General features: G+C 38.6%; 1 protein-coding gene across 2 annotated transcripts in view; it reads right to left on the bottom strand.

The window, feature by feature from the left end:
- ALX4 (ALX homeobox 4) overlaps window positions 1-22,519 on the bottom strand; it is a 143,623-nt gene extending 121,104 nt beyond the window's left edge. For both annotated transcript variants that reach the window (XR_012679464.1, XM_075188314.1), the window contains exon 1: window positions 21,930-22,519. Coding sequence is in view for 1 of the 2 variants with exons in the window: in XM_075188314.1 (XP_075044415.1) it covers window positions 21,930-22,311 (382 nt within the window). In the remaining variant the exon portion in view is untranslated. The remainder of the gene's footprint in view (window positions 1-21,929) is intronic.
- Between the last annotated feature and the right edge of the window lie 860 nt (window positions 22,520-23,379).

Below are 23,379 nucleotides of genomic sequence, written 5' to 3'. Positions count from 1 at the left end.
ATAGAGGATCTCTGAGCATTCCCTCTTACAGTCACTGTGAGGAGCGCTGCTAAACAACACAGGGGACGATTTATTAAAGAATGAAAAGTCCTTTCAACATCCAAAACAGGTGTTGATTTATTTTATGTTGGACTATATAACAAAGAATGGACACCGGTGATAACGCTGCCATCGGCAGTGGTAAGTGCGACTGGCGGTACGGGCGGTTTCCCAACGCCTTTGCATGTCGTACACGTAATATTTCTTCTGTCATCGTCACCTCAGAAAATCATTAAAAAAAAGTGCTTTATTCGTTGAATAAAGTTGTTTTTAGGGGTTTTTTAAATGTCTAATATTCATTCTGTAAAATATTTTCTAAAAAAATAAAGATAAATGAAAAAGTGGAATGGAAAGCCCAGTTAAAGTTTTGACCGTGGGGGAAGATTTTTCTCTGCGCACAGCTGACATCCTGTCAATAATTCACAGAAGAGTGTTTTAGTCAGGCTTTTCGTATGAGAGAATGGCTGATATCAGAATAATATCTTGCACTGAACTACAGCAAATGTAAATTTGATGTTAAACGTTACAAGTTCTCTCAATGGGCTAGATTTACTAAACTGTGGGTTTGAAAAAGTGGAGATGTTGCCTGTAGCAACCAATCAGATTCTAGCTCTCATTTATTTAGGGCATTCTACAAAATGACAGCTAGAATCTGATTGGTTGCTATAGGCAACATCTCCACTTTTTCAAACCTGCAGTTCAATAAATATACCCTCATGTATGATAACTTTTACAAATATATTTGTGGATAATATCAGTACCTCATTTATATCTGGGAACTTGTATTATAGGTTTAGTGTCCCTATAAGAGCCATCTTTGATGGACAACCATCCTCAGAGTTAATAAACTATTACAAGTGTTATACAATTTCAATATTTTACCCTCCGCCATACTTACCCCAACCTTCCCAAGCCACGTTCTTTAACCATTTCCCATACTGAGACTAGTCTGTTATCCTAAATGTAAATAATGTTTTGTTTTATACTGAAACGTAACACCTGGTAAATTTCTCTTGAAGGCAAACTCGCTGTCAGTAAACAGCCATGTCCCATCCAAAGAATGAAAAGGGACAAAGCGCAAGAGATGACGTCTTGATTATTTTATTGTGACTCTGGCAGTGAATTAGTTAAGGAGAGTGCCTGTGATTGACAGCTCCTGGCCCGCAGCTCCCTGTTTAGCCACTAGGGGATTCCACGCTCAGAGAGCCAATTTCCTGCATCTGAAGATCAGACAAGTGTTTGTGTTTATACAGATTGTCCTTCATCATATAACCTGCTGATGTAACCGTGTTTGGTCTGCAGAACAGGGGGGAGCCGGTAACCCTTCAAAGCAGGACGGTAATCCTCTGCTTATCATCAGAGAGAACGGCAGCAACTTGCTGAGCGGCAGGAAACAAACTCGCAAAGTGTTAAAAGGTTTCCGTCCGTTGCAGTTTTTATAATGCATCACCATTAAAGGGCCGTTCCACCTTCAGTCAACTTTATTATCTAGTGCATGCAACTTTCACTAATATTTTTGGCTAGAGATGCTCACTGACCCTTGTGAACTGGTTTTGGTTTTGGATCTGGATTAGCTTCGTGTTTTGGCAAAAACGCCCTCGTGTGTTTTGGTTTTGGATCTTTTAGAAAAAATCCTAAAATAGGCTAAAATCACATAATTTTGCTCTTTTTTTGTGTTCCTACATTATTCTTAACCTCAATAACACTAATTTCAAGTCATTTGCAGTCAATTATGACCACCTCACAGATCACAATATTATTTTCATACACTTTCGGACAAATACTGCAGCGACCTGGCTGGATGGTAAGCGACAGAGCAATGACACAAACACACGGCAGTTCCTAGCACATCTAGGACACATTGGCACACAGCAGTGGCAGAAAAGAAAAACGGTGCAAAATGGAATTGTCCTTGGGCCCGCCCGTCCTCCCACCCACCGTTATTTTGGATCTTAAAAAGGAATCCAAAAATCCCGAGATCCAACAACGTAACAATGGTGTTTTGCCTCGTTTTCGAATCCGAAAAAGCGCGAAGGTACTGTACTCGGATCTGCTAAGTTCAGGTATATTCGGTTCTAAATTTTGTGTCCGAACAAGGAACGAGAAAACTTTGTTAACCCTCTTTAATTATGTATATATATTAGACTTTAGTACTTATAACAAGACTATATTAGACCAGTGTGAACAGACATCTCTCTGTAGGACATAATCTTAAATCCTCTCTCCATAAAACAGGAACCAAATATAAATTGCTAAAACAACACTGTAAAAACATCTTCCAAAGACTTCAATTTGCAATAAACTCCTTTCCCAAGAGAAGTTGCTGTTTATTTGCAGTCCACAGTTAATGGTGAGAGACGAGAACAGATCATCGACAAACGGATCCAAAATAAGAGTTCTGTGTTGTTACCTCTCAAGAACAGCTTGTGAATAGAATGTTCTCCTCTCACAGAACAGCCCTGGATCGTTTGAAACAGTTTTAACTGTAGTCATTCCCATAACATTGTTAACTCCTATTAAATGGTTATTCTATCTCCCATTTTCCTGCGTCTGTTAAATTGGCAAAATGTTTCAATAAAGCAGAAAGTTCTTAAAGTTTTGAATTACACGCAGAGTGGGATTTGGGGGGGGGGGGGAGTTAGTTGTCAGGCATTTTGTGGGCTGGCCAAATATTCCAGCCTATCAAATAGCTAGAAACCAGTGACACCTCTGAGGCACCGTATATGGCTGATCTATAAGACAACGGTGACCCAGGTAGAGATTGTCAGGAAATAGGATCATAACATGCATCTGTCTGTAATCCGTGGGTCTGATGGTAAAATACCTCTATATACCTCTCAAAATAATTCTATTTTCTATAGTTCCGTGGACAAGCCACACTAATATATAGTACAAATCATGATATCATAGTAACGACTGCATTCCTGGTCATCGTTGCATGTTTCGCAATATTGATTGTTTTTAATCACATTTCATCATCATCATTTATTTATATAGCGCCACTAATTCCGCAGCGCTGTACAGAGAACTCGCTCACATTATTTGAAACCGGAAATATTCAATTTTCACTATTGCAAACCTAAATAGACTATATGAGAAAAGGAAGAAACTGACAGTGCAATAATCCAGAACCTTGTAATATTCACAGTGTATGTATGTGTGTATATATGTACGTGTGTGTGTGCATATATATATATATATATATATATATATATATATATATATATATATATATGTGTGTGTGTGTGTTAGAAGTTCCCACAGAGGTTGTAGGTGTTCTTGTGGTACAGCTGAGGCTAACGTCACGTGGTACTTTTTATATTGTAGACGATGGGGGAGATTCATTCAGAAGCGAGGTGCCGCCTAACATTGCTTCGAAGTTCGGACGCGCACATTTAAGCCTATTACGGCAGGGAATCTCCACTCATTTTTCTGTGCACCTCTATCGGACGCAACGAATGAGTGGAGTTTTCAGTGTGCGACTGTCTCCGCAGACTGTTCCAGGGAGACGCATCAGGCTGAAGGTGTCTATTGAACGTAGCGCATGATTGGATGGATATGACTCCTGTCCAATCAGGCGCTTCGTTCACTACACCTCCCACTGGTAAACATATGTGAGTCTCTCACCAAGTGTATTTCCCTGCAGGGAAGAACCCCGACTTCTCATCCTGTCAATCAGCAATAACTATCAGGCAAAGTTGAGGGTATTAGTAGAGGTTTTCTACTGTCTGTTATACGGGTTAGCAGTTAATAATATTGTTTCAAAACTGATTTATTTACATACCATGTTAGACTACAACATCAAAACAAGATTTCAATTAGGCTGGTTTAATAAAACAGCAAAAGGACATTTTAAGTGGATTCACAGAGACAGGATGACCCCAATAAAATTCCCTAGCACAGGAACCTTGACATGGGAAAGCTCTACAAAATAAAACCCTGTAAATTATTTTGGCCAGCCAGTATCCAAGCAAAACAAGAAACCCCTCATTCAAAAGAATTGGGGTTACCTCTTCAAACAATAGATTTCGTGAGATTTTTGATCAAATGATCTACTTTAAAAGTCTACAAGAAAATGTAAAGAAACAACGTTCATAATTCTCTCTATAGCTGCAGCTCTCAGAACAGAATATTCCCTGCTGTGAGATTCGCAAGGCGTTTGAAGCCCCAGAATGCCGTGCACTCGAGCCAGTGAGCGAGGGGAGTGTGTACCCCCCCATTAAAACATTGGGGGACCCCAGAGGAACAGTCCCCCTGTGAATCCTTTATAATTTTGTTTTGAGACCCCCGAATTTCTAGCAATGTCCCTATAGGGTATAGTAGTTTTATGGAGTGTATGTCTCTCTTTGTAAAGAATGTATTCACACTATATACATAAAGGACAATAATAAAAGTACCAACTATAATAATTATAGTGGTATCAGTAGCGGAGAAATAGCAGTGATAGATATATCTGCATTGCAAAACCTTTACTATGAAATGAAATAAAAATCAGGAACAATTCAGATCTCTGCAGAAACAACGCTCTCTCTCCTGGTAAAGCAGGAAACATTACAATGTAACACTGAAACTATATTTATATCTCAGTGTTTCTATCTTTCTGATTTCGTGGGTTAAAACGTATCAAAATCACACGTGATTTATGTATTTCCTGATGCCATTACAAAATTTCCGCTCGTTCTGAAAAACACAAGGAGACCCTCATGGGTCCTATGTTTTTATGTGATTAAGAAACATTGCGTAATAATGATTGAGATGTGAATGAGGTCTAATGAAGACACTAGGGGTGCAGGGGCAAACGCAGGATTTGTAGAGGGGGGTTTCCACGCCACGCCGCCAGTGGGTGTGACCAGCATGCATGGGGGGTGTGGCTATAATATTAGACAGTGCTTGGCTGCTCTCCAACTCTTCCTATCCCCATAATATACATGGGCAATGCAGCGTGCACTACTGTTAGGTGAACGCGGATCTCCCTTTTCAAGCAGAGTTCTGTGAAGCGGGGACTGGGTCCAGTCACCTCAATTATACAGGGCCCCAGGCTTGGAGGGGGGTTTCCAGGCACTAGGACACCCCCCTTGGTTTGCCTATGGGGTGCACTCTCTGTTTGTCTCCTCGCGACATTGGGGGCGTTACAAAAAAAAAAAAAAAAGGAACAGTTTGTGGTGTAAGTTATCTAGTAAATTCAAAAGTGGAGTGAAAATAAATAACTGGAAGCAAAAAAAACAAAGACAACATCAGTCGTGTATTTGGTTTACATCCATCCTAAATTATATGGTCATCATAGGTAAAGTGGGTGTGCCCAAGTCTCAGATAATTCTTCCTTGGCGCCTATAAAGCATGTAGTAATTTATATGTACATAGCAGTTTATTGAATTTGAAAATGGTTGACAACACTTGAAAAATTACTGTCAATTGTGCATTTCCAAACTTCTTCAATAAAATCGTTTAAAAAAATAAATAAAACAAATTAGCCTTTGTGCTTATTGATGTCACTGGTTGCTTAAGCCCACAAAATCGCTATATGCGCTGCGCACATCACAGTTGCAAGTAGCGCTACCTAAAGACTGCAAATTAAAAGCAGGGGTATTATTGAAAGAAGAAAAAATGTCATCAGAACAATTGATTCATGTAAAAAAAAAAACACCACAATTTGCAACTTGACACAACTGGTTACAAATATATTGATGGTATATGTTTTTTTTAGCAAAGACCTATAGCAACCAATCAGACTCTAGCTGTCATTTTGTAGAATATATTAAATAAATGTTAACTAGAATCTGATTGGTTGCTATAGGCTACATCTCAACTTTATCAAACCCGCAGCTTGATAAATTTACCCCTAGGACTTTTCTCTCTTTGATAAATAGACTCTTATCTCTGTGGATAATCTTCTCCACTGTAGCAATGAACAGCTAAATATTATCATATCTAGATATGTTTTTCCAATTAATTAAATTGCAATGTGAAATTTAGTTTTTCGTAACATTATCAATAACTTTATGTTGATTATAGTTGTCCGTTTAAGCAATCATATACCTGGAACAAAGTGTCCCTTTAAGGGACAGACAGTACAGTAAGCAAACAGTAATTGGTATATATGAAACCGACCCGACTCGTTCCGTGCAGGGTGTAAGTTAATAGCGCCCCTGTATGCCAGGGACTGTCAAGGAAGAAGGATAGAAGGCTGCCCGGGATCGTGTATGCGATATGGTCTTCAGCCAGCGTGAGATGCACAGATAAAGATCTGAATAATGGATAATACAAAGGAATCAACGGCCAACTATTCAGATTAATTATCATTTCCATTTACACTACTGCAGAACAGAAGATTGCCCATATATTTTTAAGCAGTTATTACTAACAACAAGACCCCTCGTTTTGTTATATTGCACATGAATAGGGTAATGTGACTTTCCTTTTTACTACTAACACTGATAATCCGCATCTCCACGCCATGGTTGGGTGTAAGTAGCATCATCATTTATTTATATAGCGCCACTGATTCCGCAGCGCTGTACAGAGAACTCATTCACATCAGTCCCTGCCCCATTGGAGCTTACAGTCTAAATTCCCTAACACACACACACACACACACACGGGTCAATTTTTTTTTATAGCAGCCAATTAACCTACCAATATGTTTTTGGAGTGTGGGAGGAAACCGGAGCACCCGGAGGAAAAACACGCAAACACAGGGAGAACATACAAACTCCACACAGATAAGGCCATGGTCGGGAATTGATTTCATGACCCCAGTGTTGTGAGGCAGAAGTGCTAACCACTTAGCCACCGTATGTACATTTGAACGTCCAATGTAGAAATACTTCTGTGGTTGTATCCTGAGAAGTGTGTGATTCGCCCATACACAAATAAGCCCACAATTTTTTTTTACAGAATTGGGGTTTATTTACATTTGAAGCATAAAAACTTGTCCGATTTTAAATCAATTCTTAAATTGTAGCGTTAGGCTGGGTACACACTTGTGCAAGTATCACACACTAAACGATCGTTTGGTTAGAAATTGTGGGTACATTATCACCATCATGTTTTTTTGTACCAAAAAACATTGTATCGCTTGATTTGGATTTCTAAACTTCCTAAAAATCACCATCAACGATGGAACGATGTCAGGCAAATGTGGAAGTGTGTATGCACTCACGTCCAGCAGCGTAGGCAGATATCTGTAGAGTGTACAGAGTCAGGATCTTTTCAGCAGATGGTTATGAGAGATATAGAGCACAGATCTGAAGGTAAATTGTGTAGGTGTGTACGAATGAAACCATTGCATCTGAAGTAAGGCTGTGTAGCTGTGTACCCGGCTTTAGACTTGCCAAATCTGCTCTTTTCCTTAGGGCAAATTCATCAGGAATTGTAGCGAAAAATTGTACATTTTTTACCTACATGAAAATGGTCCACTAAATTGAATTGAACTAAACTCACAAAACTGTGGCTAATTTGTCTATGCACTGAGGTGTATAAATAATATTTCTGGAGCAAAGTTTTCCTTTAGTTAATAGTAGCATACAAATATTTTCATGGTATCATTACACTCTAGAAGTTATATTGGGTATTTTTTTTTAATTACTCATATTTATTCTAAGGTGCAAATTGGTAATTAACCCTTTGTAGTAATGCACATCGTTCGTTATCCCCTCTAAGCCGGGTAATTTGGGAATCGCAGTAGTGCCATGTAAGCTGGTTTGAAAACATTCTGCAGACTGTGCAGTGCCCCCCCCCCCCCCCCCGGGGGAGGATTGCTCATTAAATGAGCTTTTTTAACTCTTTCTGTCCGGATAGCTCAGTTTAGAGGGACCCCTCAAGCACATCGCCCTGAAATGAGTTAACGAGGCGACGTGAATTTTCTGCACCGTTTGCAATAACTGCTTTTACATCTGCGTAAGTAAGGGTAGGGTACCGGAGGATATTATGCTGTTAATGGAGCATGATGGCTATTGAGGAACGTTTCAGTAAGTGCCCTGCGGAGATTATTTCCTGTGTAAAAAGGTTCAGCTAAAATGTTTTTGGAACTCTATACCATAAAAAAATATACTGAGAGCTGTTCACAAAACACAAGCTTAGGCAACTTCAGCTGTGGTGTAACTAAGAGTCCCAGCCTGGCCTCTCAGCTGGCACGGCATGCTGGGACATGTGGTTCCACAACAGCGGAATAGCCACTAACCTTCTGCTTCAGCAATCACACTGGGATTGTGACATGTTATTATTATGCTGACTGACTGACTGGTGACGTGATGTACTGGGGTGAGCGGCTATGTGCAGAAAGCTGTGCACGTTGGTGTGGGTTCAATTATATCAGGGATTCCTATGGTATTGAGGAAGGAGGTACTGAGGTAAAGACCCCACTATTTCAGGGGTGGGTAAATAATATTTAAAATAAAGCTGTCCATACAACAGAAGAGTAGATGGTGACTATAGCACTCCGAACAAGAGAAGTGCTACTGTGCATCTGTCCATACATACAACATCAGACTAGATTATAGAAATTGCACACAGAACAAGAGAAGTGGTACTCTGCATTTGTCCATACATACAACCTAAGAGTAGATGGTGACTATAGCACACATAACAAGAGAAGTGGTACTGTGCATCTCTTCATACATATAAAATAAAACTCTGATTTACTACACGCTGGCAGTGAAGGGTAGTGTCGAGTTACTTCTGCCATTCTCTTATTTACTGAAGAACAAACACATGCGTATCCATCGTCCGAAGCAACTCCCAGCCGTACGCACTCTGTGAACAAGTTCATGCATATTTATCAAACTGCAGTCATGTTCTTCTCATTACTGGGTCTCCTTTCCTCTCCTAACAATATTCACTGCAATCCTAGGTAGCAGATCTTACATTAGTCATACAACAATACCTCCTCATTCTACATGTATTTCTCCATGGTAGCGATGTTTAGGTATCTGATATACAGTTACATGATAACTTTATATCCAAACTGAATCATTTCTAGGTGTTTTTGTTTCTTTTTAAGAATTCTATTTATGTTTTCACATACAACACAATAGCAATAACCATTGTCCTTGACCAGACTAGAAGCAAGTTGGAAAAGTAGATTAAAAAAAAAGGTACACAAGTCACACAGTGGGGAATTGATACCAAAGAGTGAATATGGCAATTTATAATAATACAGAATACGGAGCAGCAAAGCTTGGTGCTGTCACTGGCAACCGCAACAATGGACAAAAACCAGGCTTAATGAGATGCGTGAGGGTGGGATTTAGGGATGGTGAACTTCAGGCCAACACTGGGAACCCCCGGCGTCCCGAAATCTAATATGGGAGAGAAGGAGCGCTTGTATGCCACAGGAGGTTTAATTAAACTGGCACAAACTTGTAGTTAGCTACTTAAATATAGCTACAGACAGGTCTGAGAATCCTGGGTCTCTTTAGGGGGACCGAGTGTTATCGATGAGACCGTTGCACCAGATTTGGGTATCATCATTATCACCATTTATTTATATAATGCCACTGATTCCGCAGCGCTGTACAGAGAACTCATTCACATCAGTCCCTGTCCCATTGGAGCTTACAGTCTAAATTCCGTAACATACACAGACACACACACACACACAGAGAGAGAGACTAGGGTCAATTTTGATAGCAGCCAATTAACTTACCACTATATTTTTGGAGTGTGGGAGGACATCGGAGCACCTGGAGGAAACCCACGCAAACACGGGTGGAACATACAAACTGAGGCACCGTGCTGCCCCAGGGAATATTTGTAAGACATGTTATTTAAGTGTGCTCCATGGTCACCATATACCGGATTTTATTAATAAGCTGCTGCTGGGAGTTGGGATACGGACGGTTCCAGTGTCTTGTGACCAAGCATCTGGACATGTGGAGGATTTGCATGGAAAGTCTATCAGAGTGTTAATCCAACTTTTCCAGTGGGGAGCCAAGAAGGGAGGACCTGGGGCATTTAGAATAGGAGACTTTAGTAATGTCAATAATTTGCAGTTTTTGAACAGATTCTTAAAGTTATGGGAACCCCCGACTGAAGCACAACATTTATCACAAAGCAGCTGGACAGCGGCGAGACTTTCCTGGGCGAAGAGGTGGCCCCAGGGTTAGATGTGAACGTCATGCGATCGCCTTCATGTGATGCCGTCAGCCAGGTAACGCCCACTGTTGTCCAGTCTCATGGCCGCATGTTGATAAATGTTGTTGCGATGAGTCCAATTTTTCCTAAATCGTAAACGGTGGCAGATCGTGCGGGGGGGGGGGGGGGGGGTAAAGTACTGGCCCCCTACCGTAGCAGCAGATCGCGCTGCTATTAAGTAAATAGCCGTCAGCTGTCTAACTGACCAGTCGTGTGATCTGAAATCTCTTTTACTGCCGCAAATGTAGAATCTACGTTCACCGGAGTTAAAGGAATTGAACAGCTGATGAGGTGACAGCCCTGCCCAATCCGAATCCGAGCCAAATGTATCTGCTTCAAATGGATAAGATGGAAAATCTGGATAGTCTATGACGCAAATCTGCACCTCTAAACTGCCCTGTGGACACAACAGTACTGTATGTATGTATGTATGTATGTATGTGTGTGTGTGTGTATAATATATATATATATATATATACAGATAAACCATAATAGGTGTTCTAACACTGTATGGGAGAGATACCAGCTAGACAAAATAAATGCAGACTTGGAAACAAAGCTCAGTGAGGGTCCTGCTCACGAGAGCTTACAATCTAATTGGAAGATGACACAGCTGACTCAAGATGAACGAGTGTGGTTCAGAGTGGAGATTGGGAGGGCTGTGAGGGTGTACTAGCCCGAGTAGAATTGGTGGGAATAGCGTAAGCGCTTTTAAAGAGATGGGTTTTCGGAGAGAGTTTGAAGATTGGATTTGAAGGCTGGGAGAGAGTCTGATCAGGTGTGGTAGGGAATTCTACAGCTGGGGAGCAGCACGGGAGAAGTCTTGTAGGCAGGAGTGAGAGGTGGTTACCAGAGGCGAGGCGTGGGTCAGAGGTAGATCTGTGACGGAGATATTGTGAGATGAGTTTTGAGGGGTGGTGGTGTTGAGGGTTTCGTTGTTGAAGGCGAGTAATTTTAATCGAATTCTGGAGCATAAGGGAGAGAAATGGTCAGAAGAAATTGTTATGAGCAGTGAGAAGAGAAAGACAAAATTTATAAGGGAGAGGAGTAAAACTCCCCTCTTGAGGATCAAGGATCTGTGGGTCATGGTGGAGAGAGATGCAACATGAGGTCTATATATGACAATATATGAGACGTGTTGGTTATTAGGTTACATGTAAGGCTATATGGAGATATACTGGATATGTGTTGGCATCTTGGCTATAGGCGGGTACTCAACGAATTACAGCATTATGAGCTACAGACAAGGAAGAAATTGCGTAATGTAATGGAAACTGTTTGACCGTAACAAGAGGAAGTTGGCGTTCCCTCCCCTGAAGAACTTACTATCTAAACGACATATATGAAAACATACAAACATTTTACAATCTAAACTCCAAAAACATACTAGTAGGTTAACTGACTGCTATCAAATTGACCCTAGTCTGTCTGTCTCTTTCTCTGTCTGTGTGTGTGTTAAGGAATTTAGACTGTAAGCTCCAATGATGTGAGTTTTCTGTACAGCGCTGCGGAAATAGTGGCGCTATATAAATAGATGATGATGATAATAAGGTTTCAGATTCATATACAGAAATGAGAGCAGTAATGTTGGGAGGAGCAGAGGAATGTAAGTCTTTGTATGTAAGTAGAAAAACTTATCCTGCCATGGAGAGGGTCGGCAATAGGGAGTTTTGTGAAGAATAGGGACAGACATAGAACAGGAACCATCAATTTGGATGGATTGTAGGGAGACCAGATAGAATTAGATCATAGTAGTCCATGTGGGTCAGATTTTTAGTGGGTGTGGGATAAAGAAAAACGTATCAATGTTTCAGAATAACAAGCGCCATGGGTGAATGATTGTTTGAATATGGAAAGTGAGGATGACAAATCAAATATGACACCGAGACCTGTGTGGAAAACTGCCTCAAAGAACAAGGTGTCGACTGTAACTGTTAATAAAACGTCGGTAGTTAGGGAAAAAGATTAAGACCTGTGTTTTATGCATCTTACGCCTCAGTCTTCGGTGACCCATCGACTTAGCAATTCCTGATTAGCGTTTGCTGCTTGAACCTCTGGGGGTATATTTAATAAACTGCGGGTTTGAAAAAGTGGAGATGTTGCCTATAGCAACCAATCAGATTCTAGCTGTCATTTTGTAGAATGTACAAAATAAATGATAACTAGAATCTGATTGGTTGCTATAGGCAACATCTCCACCACTTTTTAAAACATGCAGTTTAGTAAATATACCCCCCGGGGGTAAATGTATCAAGCTGAGAGTTTTCCGGCGCATTAAAAAAACCAATCAGATTCTAGCTATCATTTATTTAGTACATTCTACAAAATGATAGCTAGAATCTGATTGGTTGCTATAAGCAACATCTCCACTTTTCAAACCTGCCGGAAAACTCTCAGCTTGATACATTTACCCCCTGGTGTCATTTTTACTTGTAACAAATAGATATATGGGTCATCGCCATAGAGGTGGTAGATAAATGCTCAATTAATTTTGCCCTATATAGTGCACTACACATAAGTATTTCCCTAAAGACATTTAAAGGTTGTGCTATAATTTGATAAATTTTCTGCCATGCAACGCTATTATACCCGTCTCTCTATCAGTCCTCATTTCTGGCAGTCTCACCGCAAAAATCTCTTACCACTTGTCAGGTCTGATGTCCTGATATTAGCAGTGAAATAAATGCAAATGTGCGTCAACACCAAAGTAATACAGAATCCGTAGAGAAAGTCACAAGTACACGACTAACCTCTGCAGACTTAATTCACTGATTACATAAAATGATTATAAATTAATAATATATTTCAATATTTGAAAACTGCTTATAATTGTGTGCTCCAACTTATTAAATGAGGAAGAATGTTCTGGTATTTAAATAAAATAAAATTAAGCCTGTTTGTTTGTTTTTTTTTTCATTTTCATATTCAATGAGCTAGAACAGCCAGATCGCTATGACTTTTCAAGGGTTCTAAAGGAACTGAGCTTTGCGAATGAATAAGGAAGATTAGATGGTTATTGAGTCAGAGAAATTCCACAGCTAAACCAGATCACCTCCTAATAAAAACAGATTGTGGCCAACCAGATTTAACCAGGCTTCACGCCAAACCAGAAGGGGCAAGAGAAAAATACACGTAGTAACGGGATATATACTTACTGTGCTTGTATATGACACCTCTCTCAAAACACGCTGAATCCCATGGGGATCATATTAAAATAGGAATTCCTTTTAAACTTGTGAATTTTATGTACGCCACTACATTTTTCAGTGATTACTAATCTTATTACTTTATTATTAAATCATTCTAGTTCCCAACATTCTAAATAGATTCTCAGAGACGGTGTTGTCGAGCAGGTGTATCTAAGAACGTCATAAGTAACACTGAGCTAATGGACCTTAGTGGATTAAATTCTCCGTAAAGATCCATTTGCTGAACGTGTGTATGAAGTAATTGAATTATAATTATATATAATTTATATAACATATAAAGCCTAGAGAGCGAGACTGGTAAGTTATAATTGCCTTCGATATAGGTTTCTTTATGTTCTAAATTGTGTCTTCTGCTATTGTTTGTTCTCTTGCGCCAATTATTTGAATGATGTTGTTCGGGTATTGCTGAGTATACGGCGCTGCAGAATCTGTGGCGCATCGTCAATAAATAAATGATTATGATAGGTGTAATATTAGGAATCGCTCCCTACAGTTGGTCAACGGTGAAAAATAAAGACAATTCTAGGGGTAAAAGTTTACTGAAATAAATATTGAAACTCCTGGATACTCTCTGGAAATTACAGTGAGCAACAATTTAACTGTTATATTTCAATATACAGAATATGTAGGAGTTTACTTCTCCTGGTGCGATATCCTTAACGATTTTACCAATCAGCAGCCGATTCATGTGCACACACGATGGACGTTCTACGTGATTTACCTTCAGATCTGTGCTCTTCATCTGTCATAACCATCTGATGAAAAGATGGTGACTCTGCACACTCCATAGAGATCTATGGACACTACCGGTCCTGAGTGCGTACACACTGCAGGATTGGAACGACATTGTTCCATCTTTGAGAGTGAATTTTTAGCCCGGTTTAAAAATCAAATGAAACGACAGGGCTAAAGCTGTGCGGCAGGAATTGGGTGGCGCAAGCGGTTAGCTAGCTGCAGGAACTGCTTGCAGCTCCATAGGGTATTACGAGTGGGACGCGACTGGGGTTGCATGCCACTCGTAATACCCTACCAAGCTGCGGCACATTCCCACTCCTACACTTCTTAAAAGGACTTTGCGTCCGACACTAAATGAGGTCCTTATTGTTTAATTGGCCCGATAATCGGCTGAAATCTCTATAGTGTGTACCCAGCCTAATCTAGAGGGCTGTATATAATCTCCATTAGCCTTCCCTTATATTGGGACCACCTGTAATGCTCAAATTCAGAGGGAACATAAATATCTTACAGCTTTTGGTTTTGTATCGATCAGCAGCTTTCTGGTAATAAGTCTAGTTTTATACAGAACAGTCCTGTTTGAAGAACATTAGTCCGTTGCTGAAACTTTTATGCCCTGTATTCATTCATCATTCTCCTGTTACCAATCGTTGTAATTCAAGGAGAGATTATGTGAGAGATGATGAGACCTAGGTTTAAGAGGAATGAATGTTATTAATGAAAGATACAATAGCCTGCATAAATCTACACTCTAACTTTCAATGTCTGCCCATCCCTTGAAAAGGAAACACAAGTGGTTATGAAGTTGAGCGTCGAACCATAGTCACAGCCAGTCCACAACTCTAATCCTCTGAGAGACAAGTCATGGAGAAACGGTGTCGCTCAACTAGCACTCAAGACCTATGAGCTGACTTAATCAATTTAAACATAACAACGACCACAAGAAAAGCCAAACTGAACCCACTGCATCCATGTGATTGAATTGCAGATATGTCGGACTTGAGCTGAAACGAGAGCTCCTTCCCCTTAATCTCTCGGCTGCGGGTTTTAGGTCTTCTGTTTTTTTAATATTACGGGACTGTGGGACCAAACTTACCCCCATCCTAGCAGCTGTCTGTCACAATTACATCTCTTTCAAACTTCACTCTCTCTCTCCCTCTCTCTCCAGCCCTCCACAATTTCAGGTTTCCATGTATTTGACTGCCACAGTTTTTACAAGGAAAAACCAATGTTTTTTTGAGTTGTGTAAACAACTCGCATGAAACTCTTCGGATGCCTGTTTGACAGAGGATGCTATGTCGCTCTCCTTCGTTACAAGATTTGTATCGTATACCGTGCTGTGCTTTGTTATACGTTCCAGGCCCCTCGGGCAGGAACACTCGGGGTACTTTTATATCATTACTCACAAAACGCTTGGGTTGAAATGTGCACCGACGAAACATTCCCAATGTAATATTTATATATACCTTGTGTGCGCACATATGGAACGCATATCCCTGGCAGCCATGTACATGTGTACACAGGCATAAGCTAGTGAAAAAGTGCAGGTGGTTCACAAAGCAAAATGTTTCTGAGGTTAAAGTTTATGATCTTCAAATCCTTCCGTTTGATGCGAACAATTAAAATCGCAGCGGTACCATAAAGGCTCAATTCATCAGCTTTTAAAATGCGCGCTTACCTATTAGAAAAGATACCCATCATTGAACAATAAAATATCGATATGCTGAAAAGGAGAGATGATGTTGGAAAGAGATGTTTTACAGATGCGAAAGTAGAATTATACAGTTCTACTCTGTAAATGATTGCAAGCTTTTGGGCAGCAACGTATTTTAGATGCCTATATCCAACATTTCTTGAGATATAGTTACATTTATAAATCCATACGGCTAAATATGTATGTATTATTCAACACTTTTAATACTATAATCAGGTATTTGTAATGTGCTAAAACATATAGTATAATTTAGGAAGATTGTTAAATTATATGCATTGAATTTTTAAATATATTATTTCATATACATGCAAATGTAATGTGTACAGATAATATAACCTGTACATTTTTTGCCATGTACGTTTAGTGAAATACAATGTTATATACTTGTATATATATTATATTTATATATTATATTTAGCTTGAGCTAAAAAAGAAAACTGTAATCTCTCCTAGATTTATTTTATTTCTTAATGTTTATTCCCCTTATTAACTTCATCAACTTTACTTAGGCATTTAAGTTTACCGTGGAGAGCAAGGCATATGATATTTACATTTTAAATAAATATTAATGAGTTATCATTTAATAATGTAATGCAAGTTGTCAGTGCAGTGGAGAGGTGTAAATAAACCATCTCATCTAATGGATTGGTTATTTAAAATTAGTAGGTGCTGCAATGTATAAATTCTAGTTGAAATATATGTCCATATTATTTTAAAAAAATCTTTTGCAAGTTATTATAAACATTTTGCAACATTTTTGTAAATTACTAAAACAAAATAAAAAAATAATTAAATTGATCGCTGCATCGTGCCCAGCAATCGCTCTACACAAATTTATAGATCTTATAAAACATGTTTATCTTTATGACATTTCCTTTTCTGAAGATTTCAAGTTAAAAACAAAGCTACAGAAGCCAAGTCCAATTGTGCTGGATGTTGACTAAATTAAAACAGCAAGAAAATTACGGGAATAAAAAAAATATAGTATAGACGTCAATATAATGATAACCCTTCCAGTTCATACCATTATCTATTTTTTATTTTTTTTTAAGGTTCATGAAATTAATATTGTATTACTGGAATGCACAGAATTTGGTCCGTTGTGAAAAGATTTTGATTACATCGTGACAACTAAAGGATAACATTAAATTTACAGAGAACATTTAGACAAGAAAAGTCCCCTAATTTAAATGTGAAGAATGTTGCACAAAATAAGCTCTAGCTTTTTTAAAAAAAATTATGGTAGTTCAGGAAATAAGGCTTTAAAACGAAATGTGTGGTATCAGATTTATCACGATAAAACATAATTGTAACCACTTAGATAGAGTTCTACTCTGATACAACTTTCAATAATTTATCACTCCTTACAACTGTTTTCAAGTGGGAATAAAGTCAAAATACAATCCAAAAAAAAACATATCTCCATTTTCCTCTCACGCCAGCCAAACTATTGCCTTAGATTTAAACTGAAGACAGAATTACAATTGACTGATTTGCAAGGTGCAGAGCTAAAAACAATAAAGTTATATATTTCAACGTTAAAGAAAAAAAAACATTTAAATCCCACATTGAACTGCGTTATACTCACCAAAGATACTTTAACCATGACTTGTGTCCTGAAAGAGTTAAACTCTTAATAATATTTTTTTTCTCCTACATATCATGATTTTTTATTCAATGGAAAAAAAAACAAATTTAATTTTTTTTTATATTTTCCACTAAGTAAACCATAGAGAGTGGCTACTTTTTTAAACATATAAAGACAGAGGGGTTTTATTCATCATAGTATGTTTCTATACCTAATGGCATAAGGTTTTCAGGTGGATTTTTAATGACTTTGCTGCATAATTTAAAAAAAAACAAAAAAAAGTTTTCTGTATCTTAAACATAAAAAAACAAGAATGAGAGAAAGATGCTTATTATATTTTAATAATTGAAGAAGGGATTAGATTTTAAATCTCTGCCTATTGATAAACAAATCCACATTAAATATAGAATTTTAACCTAGATTAAGAACATCTTTATTGTGCAATAAATTTATCAATGGCACTGCAGTAAAGAGATAAATCTCGAAATTGGTGTCATTTATAAAACCAAAAAAGGTTCATCTGTATTATTTGCACTGTTAAAAATGTGCCAGTTTAAAATGTTAAAATAATATTCAGCACATTTAGATGAATCAAAGTGACTTATTTTTTACAAAAATAAATAATTTGTAAATTTCAACATTAATTTGTTGACATAAGCTGTGATTTCATTTTTGTTATCCCATTCATGGGTTTCCCTTAATAAATTGTGTTCATAACGTTGTACGGTGAAACCTTGCCAAATCAATGATGTCACGCAAGTCCTGCAGTAAGTGAACATTTGCGCACCTCTTCGTGATCGTAGTTTGCTGCATTTTTGTGCTACTAATATGCAAATGAACGCAGTCACAGATACTTCTCTTGCGTGAAGTGGAAACAGATTTATCTTTCCCAACCACAGTGAAAACATGTAGATACCAACAACAACAATTATGATTATAACAAAAAACACAGGGCGTGATTTACTAAAGGCATAACCGTTACCCCCGCTTGGCCGGCCTGTGTTCGCATCCAACGCCCAATCAGGTGGGGAGAAAATGTAAACAGTATACAATCACCTCCACAGTTTCAATGTAACAACCCTCTGATTTATTTGTACATGTTAGAGGACCTTGTGAGCAGACATTAAAGGAGTGATTTACTAAAGACATAATTTTAATCCAGTTTGTCGGATCCACCAACCGCCCAATTATGGTAGGAATTTTTTTTTAAAAAAAATATATATATTGTTCAGAAACATCAGAAAACTAAAAAAATTCTATGTTGCTGTAGCAAAAGAATGCTACGTCTTTAGTAAATCCACCCCTAAATTAGATCAGATGATGCTAAACAGTTCTAGAATTTCTATAAAGTACAACATCAAACTGATCTAAGGAAAAGTCTGTATTAAAATCAGTGCAAAAAAACACTACTACCATAGGATTTAATTAATAGAATATGACCCAATAGTTTAGTACTAATATCTACGTTTAGAAAAGGGATTATAAAATATCAGAATAAATTAAATATTTTTGCCAAATACATATTAATAATTAATCATGTCATGTCCAATGTAAATGTTACCTAATTTCTCAATATTTAGTGTATTTACAATATATATATATATAAGTATTATATATATCTAATATATATATATATATATATATATATATATATATATATATATATATATATATAAAATCTCAATCATGATTATGTTATGATTGATACTACAGATAGAATTATTATCAACATCTGAAAATTCTGTATTAGTAAAATAAATTATACATTTCAGCCTGTGTTGTATTAGATGATGTTCTTGTCAGTCTCTTAAGATACTTTTCTGTAATCTGTAATACTCTTTTCTTCACTAACTGGGTCACATTTTAGCTATATACAAACTGTCTGATCTAAATCCAGAGGGATGTATATTTTTTCTTTGTTAAATCAGAAGCAGTTTTCATGCCCCAATAAATAATCTGAGTGTTTGAAGGACAGATTTAAGGCTACATCCCTCTTTTTTGATGATGTGAGATTATTTTATGGCTGAGTCAGTCATAACCCCTATTAATGAACTCAGGGGAGGGGTTAGGAGTATACTAGGACATAGGAAAGAATTATATATATACCCGATCTACCCCTAAACTGATAGGTATAGGCAGAATTGACAAATAAAAATGCTGCCAATTTAGATGGTTAGTTTAATAAAGAAATGTTACCAGCTCTTAATAACAGATTAAAATATTTTCAAAATAGGCTATCAGAAAATAGCATAACTATATCATATTCATGTTTACATACAATTTACACAGTTGTATGTGGCTGTCATCTGACCCCGAGATCTTTCTCCTTGTGCATTGCAGTGACCTGTCCACAGATCTGTGAAAGGGCTTAAAAGAAGAGTCCTCAATGGATTTCACCTCTGACCTGCTGGTCACTCTGATTCTGGATGCTGGTGATTTAGACCAATGCTGGATATATCGGTCTACTGATTGATGCATTTCAAATTACTCAAGGAACAAGTTACTACCCTACCTGCCTCCCCTGCACACCAAGCTACGCGTTGCGTCATGTTATTACGCTGCGCTGTTTATAAATGCGTAATAGCGCCATGGCACACTTCTCAAACACCTACTGCAGATTTACTAGAGTGATTTTTTTTTTAGTTGTGCTGCTCTATTTTTCTTTTTACCTCGGTGTGTTACTTACGAATATTACTTAATGTCATTGTCTGTATAAGTTTGTACCGTGCAGAGCGCAAAGTGGCACATTTGCCACGACTAACCCAGGGATCTGGGCCCAGAATTCGCTGATTTGTATTATATGTTTGTCTTTGACACAATATTTAATAGTGTGCAACCCTAGTCGCTGACTAGAGGGTAACAGGTGATTATTTAACCCACTGAATGCCGATCAAACGGCAAATACACAGTAGGCGCTATCTTGGTTTATGGCCCGCGGTTGAGTAGTTGATTTGATTTATGAACACTGAGCAGGTTGAGAGACTGACCCTTTTTACAGTGCTGTCTGCACATCAATCATTGTTTCAATAAGTTTAAATTTCAATGTTTTTGTTCATTCATTTCACCCGCCATCTATAAAAGGAGAATTGAAACCTTTGCGCTATCAGCCTCTATAATTGATCCATATAGCGCAGGTCCACTACAAGACATCACTGTCAGTGGCTGGAAAGACTTATCATGGCATAATTATGGTTTAGATTAAAAACATGATGCATACAATATGACTACATGATTTCTATTGTACAGATTAGATATGCAATATATTTATTAAATACTTGACTATTAAAATTATCTATCATTGTGGCTGGCGGCTACATCCAATTAATAATTGCGCACGAGGCATTGTTAGCCCCCCTCTATATTTATAAGGAAGGAAGTTGTCAAAATAAACTCTTGTAATTTTCTAAAGGCCAGAAAAGATATGTAACTTTTTTGTGATTGACTTATTTATAATTAATTATAATTTCGATCATTAATTTATACTCACCACAATAGGCAGCTGTCAGTCACTTTGTGATACATCAGTGAGAAAAATAGACCCTTTCCTGCAGAGTGACCTAAACCCTTTATAAATAACGTACAACCCTTGCCCAGTGCAAACACCCAACAGGGAACCGCGCGTTAAATGACATTTAATCCCCATTAATTTTAAGAAGAGAGCAAACGAGTCTGTAAATGTGTCTAATCAAGGATAAAAGGCTGTAAAATTCAAGCTGGGATAAAATTAGTACCTAGGGTAATTTGTTCAATTAGAAGTTCACAGCGGATTACAATTCATATTATTATAGACTGAATAAATAATTTCTAAAAATAAAAAGATCCACAAGTAAAAATCGCCGCCAGAATTATTAATAATCACAAACAGAAATGGCACATGCTAGGCATTTTTATACAAAACAGCCATGTTATTTACAGATATTTAAAGTTGAAATTCAGTTCTCACAGCGCCCCCCCCCCCCCTTCCCAAAAAAAGAAATGTAGCCCCTCTTTTCAGCTGCTCAAAATAATCAATGGAATATAAAAGTTAAACTAGCTGATAAAACTCAGCCAATGAATGCAATTATTCGTTTTGTTGCGTTAGAGCGCTTGCGTTTATGGAATGTGTGCTTGCGTTTATGGAATGGCAAAGTCAAGTAAACATACTTAGTAAAACTAATGGAACATATTATAAACCTCTTACACTTAATAGATATGTGTGCAATAAAAACACAATGCATCGATTTGAAACTTATAACTGATAAGACATATAAACACCACTACTACATTTATCCACATGAAAAATGACGGCAGCTTAAACTGGAAAGTGAAAACTTTGATTTCAGCCATAATTCAGATTGCTGTGTTTTGTTCCTCGGTAATTTGAAACAGGTCGTCTGGATGCACTGGATAAGTGCGCTATGGAGAGTCCTGCAGAGTTACCACGGAGTTTAGAGAAATGGACTAACGCTGTCATTAAATACAATATGGGTGAATCTCCCTGATCAGACAGAGGGGGTGCAGGGGGTCTTCTTACCGTAACAGGGTATCAGAGGGTCTCCGGGGCTGTCTTGCAGTTTCAGGCTGTCTGACGGAGACTTGCAAGAGCTGTTTTGCATATAGATGTGAGGCTGTTGCTGTGGCTGAGAGTGGTGAGACTGGTACTTGGTGAAGGAACCTTGATGCTGCTGCTGCTCGCTGGCGTTGCCATCCAAAGTCTGGCACTCCGGCTGGTAGGAGCCCCTGGACTTGTCCCCAAAGCCTTGTCCTTTGCTGGCCAGGAAAGCAGGACTATACTTATCACTGGGCTGGAATGCCCTAAAAGGAGAACTCTGCAGCTCTCTGCCTTGCTGGACCGAGCTGTAGTAACAATCCATGGCAGGGGGTTCACAATAAGACACACATGGATCAGCATTCATTCCTAAAATAAAAGGCCCGATGTGTCCTTAATTTTTGGAGGGGCACCAGCGCGCTAGGAGTCTCTCCACTAACTCCCTCCCTCTACCTCTCTCTCTTCTCTTGTTTCCTCTCTTCCAAATTCTACTTTCAGTAAACTCTCTCTCCCCCTCCTCCTGGTCTCTCTGAATTCCCACTGCTCTCTCTCTCTCTCTCTGTCCTCTCTCACTCTGTCTCCCCTTCTCCTTTCTCTCTTCCCCCTCTCTCTCCCTCTCTTTGTCTCCCCTTGTCTGTCTCCCTCTCACTCTACCCAATCTTCTGCTCTCTGTCCCTCTCCCTCTCTCTCTGTGCTCAGTGTCCCTCCACCACCACCACCCCCCCCGGACCTGTGGAGATTTGCAGACAGAGATGGTACCTTTCCCCCTCTCTGCAGACACAAGATGCGCTCCCACTGTCCATTCAACCATCACAAGAATCCTCCTAACTCTGGTTAATAAGAGGGTGGTGACACAACGGGAGGGTGGGGGGTATATGGACCATTAAACGTTCTCCATAAAAAAAAAGCCTTTTAGATAAGAATAAAGAAAAGGACACATGACAGTAATGTTATTAGGAGGTGAATGTGAGCTTGTGTGAGGGTTGATCTGTCCGGAACGGGTCACACTGTATTTGGCATATATGGGCTCTGTCTCTATCCAACAAAACACAGAGGTTGTGATTTGTATGTGGGGTGGGGGGGGGGGGGGGGTGATAATATTACTATATATCCAACTATTATATATATAGTCCAGTAAGGTGACGACCCGAATTTTTCAGGTTATTGCAACTTCTCTAATTGCCCCCCCAGAGTCCTGTTATTGCATTGTTTCATTTTGGGATATTTTAGTTTTTGCTACAAACAAAATATACCTGTCTTATTTCCATTCACCATTCCTGCGGGGTGTCTCAGTCAAACCCCCACATTTCCTCTCTTTTTGGGGTGCCTGATATGGGCACTACCCAGACCTCTATTCTGTGTGGCAGTACTAGTCTGTTATTTACTACACATTCCCAATCTGTGGGGCATTATTATATTATCAAGCACAAAACTT

The sequence above is a fragment of the Mixophyes fleayi genome, chromosome 10 (genome assembly GCF_038048845.1).
Source record: "Mixophyes fleayi isolate aMixFle1 chromosome 10, aMixFle1.hap1, whole genome shotgun sequence".
In the NCBI taxonomy this organism is placed as follows: domain Eukaryota; kingdom Metazoa; phylum Chordata; class Amphibia; order Anura; family Limnodynastidae; genus Mixophyes; species Mixophyes fleayi.
The sequence above is the reverse complement of the archived record's forward strand: the minus strand, read 5'-3'. Positions and strand labels throughout refer to the sequence as shown.